We start from the raw sequence: 2,223 nt of genomic DNA on the forward strand, positions 1-2,223 counted from the left end.
GGGGGGGGGGTCGATAAATCAAGTACCAGTTACGCACTGAGGTCGATGTAATCGACTTAATCCCTTTGACTGTCCTTGTTTGTCCCCCTCTCTATGTTTAGCCCCCTTGTGGGCAATAAAGAATTAAGAAACTGTGCACTAGTCTGTTCTGCACACCACATACACACGCACGCACGCACGCACGCACGCACGCACACACGCGGGTGTATGAGTGTATGTGTGTATGTATGTACGTGCGTGTGCATGTGTCTTTGCGCGTGTGTACGTGATTAGTTCAGACCAGTTAAAAGATGATACGTGATGAAGTGTGTGCGTTGTCTTGTGGTTGGCTTCTATAAAATGGTAAGTATGTCTGGAAGGATGAATGCGATTATGAATGCTTGTGTGTGGGTGGTTGTGCACATTACAGTCATTATTAAAATGTGTACATGAACGTTCGGGAGGCTAATTGTGCGTGTGTGTGTTTGTGTGTGTGTGTGTGTGTGCATATCGTGTTCGTGTTTCAGTAAAGTTTTGCGTGTGTGTATGTGTATAACATGCAAGTGTCTCTGTGTCTATATGTGCGTGCGTGTATATCTATATCTGTGTGAGTGTATGTTGTAAACTTATCAGTTTAAAACTTATCAGTATTCAAGTTTAAAAAAATAAAAAAAGTAAGGCAGGCGTCAATAGAGAAAGAAAGAGAGTGGGTGGAGAGAGAGAGAGAGAGAGAGTAAGGGGGAAAGGCAAAGGAAAAAAAGTGAAAGAAAGAAAAAAAGACATTGAGTCAGAGAGAGAAAAGACACAATTGGAGAAAATGCAGATGGAAAAAGAGGAAGAAAACAAAGGAAGAGAAAAATAAAGGGAAGAGACCAATAAAAGAAAGAAAGGAAGAAAGAATTAAATGCAAACAAAAAGGAAAAATAGAGAAAGATAGAAAAAGAAAGGACGAAGGTGTTGAAATAGGAATAACTATTTAACTTATTTTTTTATTAATATTTTTTATTCTTTTACAAATATTTTGTTTAAATCAGATCCTGCCCAATATATTTTCACACACACAAACACTCACTCTCTCTCTCTCTCTCTCTCTCACACACACACACACACACACACGGAAGCACACCCGCACGCACACACACAAACATATGCATGCATATACACGCACGCACGCACAAATCCCCCCCCACACACACACACACACGCATACATACATACACTCTCTCACTCCCTCCCTCACGTATATGCATACATGTAGGAAGGTTGTTTGTGGATTAACTGTAATCCCTCGCCTTGTATATTACCGGTATTAGTTTATCATTTTAACCACTTCTCACATACCAGTCTTCGAAGCTTTTTTGGGAAGAGAAAAAAAAAACTTAAACACAAAAACAACAAAACAAACAAACTTTAAACTCGCATTAAGAATCGATCTCACGACACCGAAAGTACTGAAACAGATATTATACACAAGGAAAGAGGGGGGGAAATTCATTAAATATTACACTCCAATAATCTTTGTGGTCTCTCCCACCACCCTAGCACAAATATTACTAACATTACGACGATTCTTCACATTACTTCAGGTTACACATGCTTTAACAACAAATATATAATTTATAACCCGAATTTAACTTATTCTTTGCTGCCTGTATGTATATAAGAATAGCAACATGGATTTTTTCTATAAGTTTATATTTCTTACTGTTACGTCTGGACTTAGCTGTTGGGGATTTCAACAGTTGACGGAAAGGGATCGCGTTAAGCTGGAAAAGTTTTTAGCCATGTCGGTCCAATGTTCTGGTGCTCACGCTGCCAGTGTGGCTCTTGTACGTAACACCACCGTACTTTACAGGAATGGTTACGGTCACGGAAGTCCGCCGATCGATAAGAACACAACTTTCTGTATTGGAGGTTTGACCAAGCTGTTCACAGCCGGCTTAGTATCACAACTTATCGATGCTCACAACAGCAGGTAAGCAACGCATTGGCTTTTACACACACACACACAGTGTGTGTCTCTCTTTCTTTCTTTCTTCTTTCTTTCTCTATCACAAGCACGCACACACTTGCTCTCTCTCGCTCGCTCTCTGTCTGCCTCTCTCTCTCTCTATCTCGTTCTCTATCTCTCTCTCGGTCCCCCCTTTCCAAGTATTCTAGCTTTCGTGTTAAATTTCTTACTATTTACCTATCACACTACTTCTCTCTCTCTCTCTCTCTCTCTCTCTCTCTCTCTCTCTCTCT

General features: G+C 40.4%; 1 protein-coding gene across 1 annotated transcript in view; it reads left to right on the forward strand.

Moving 5' to 3' along the window:
- The first annotated feature begins 1,061 nt into the window (after positions 1-1,061).
- The window catches only part of LOC106880243 (uncharacterized), a 77,156-nt gene continuing 75,994 nt past the window's right edge, over positions 1,062-2,223 (forward strand). Inside the window, exon 1 of the mRNA XM_052975117.1 lies at positions 1,062-1,954. Coding sequence (XP_052831077.1) covers positions 1,653-1,954 — 302 coding nt within the window. The 5' untranslated portion in view covers positions 1,062-1,652. The remainder of the gene's footprint in view (positions 1,955-2,223) is intronic.

The sequence above is a fragment of the Octopus bimaculoides genome, chromosome 20 (genome assembly GCF_001194135.2).
Source record: "Octopus bimaculoides isolate UCB-OBI-ISO-001 chromosome 20, ASM119413v2, whole genome shotgun sequence".
Classification (NCBI taxonomy): Eukaryota; Metazoa; Mollusca; class Cephalopoda; order Octopoda; family Octopodidae; genus Octopus; species Octopus bimaculoides.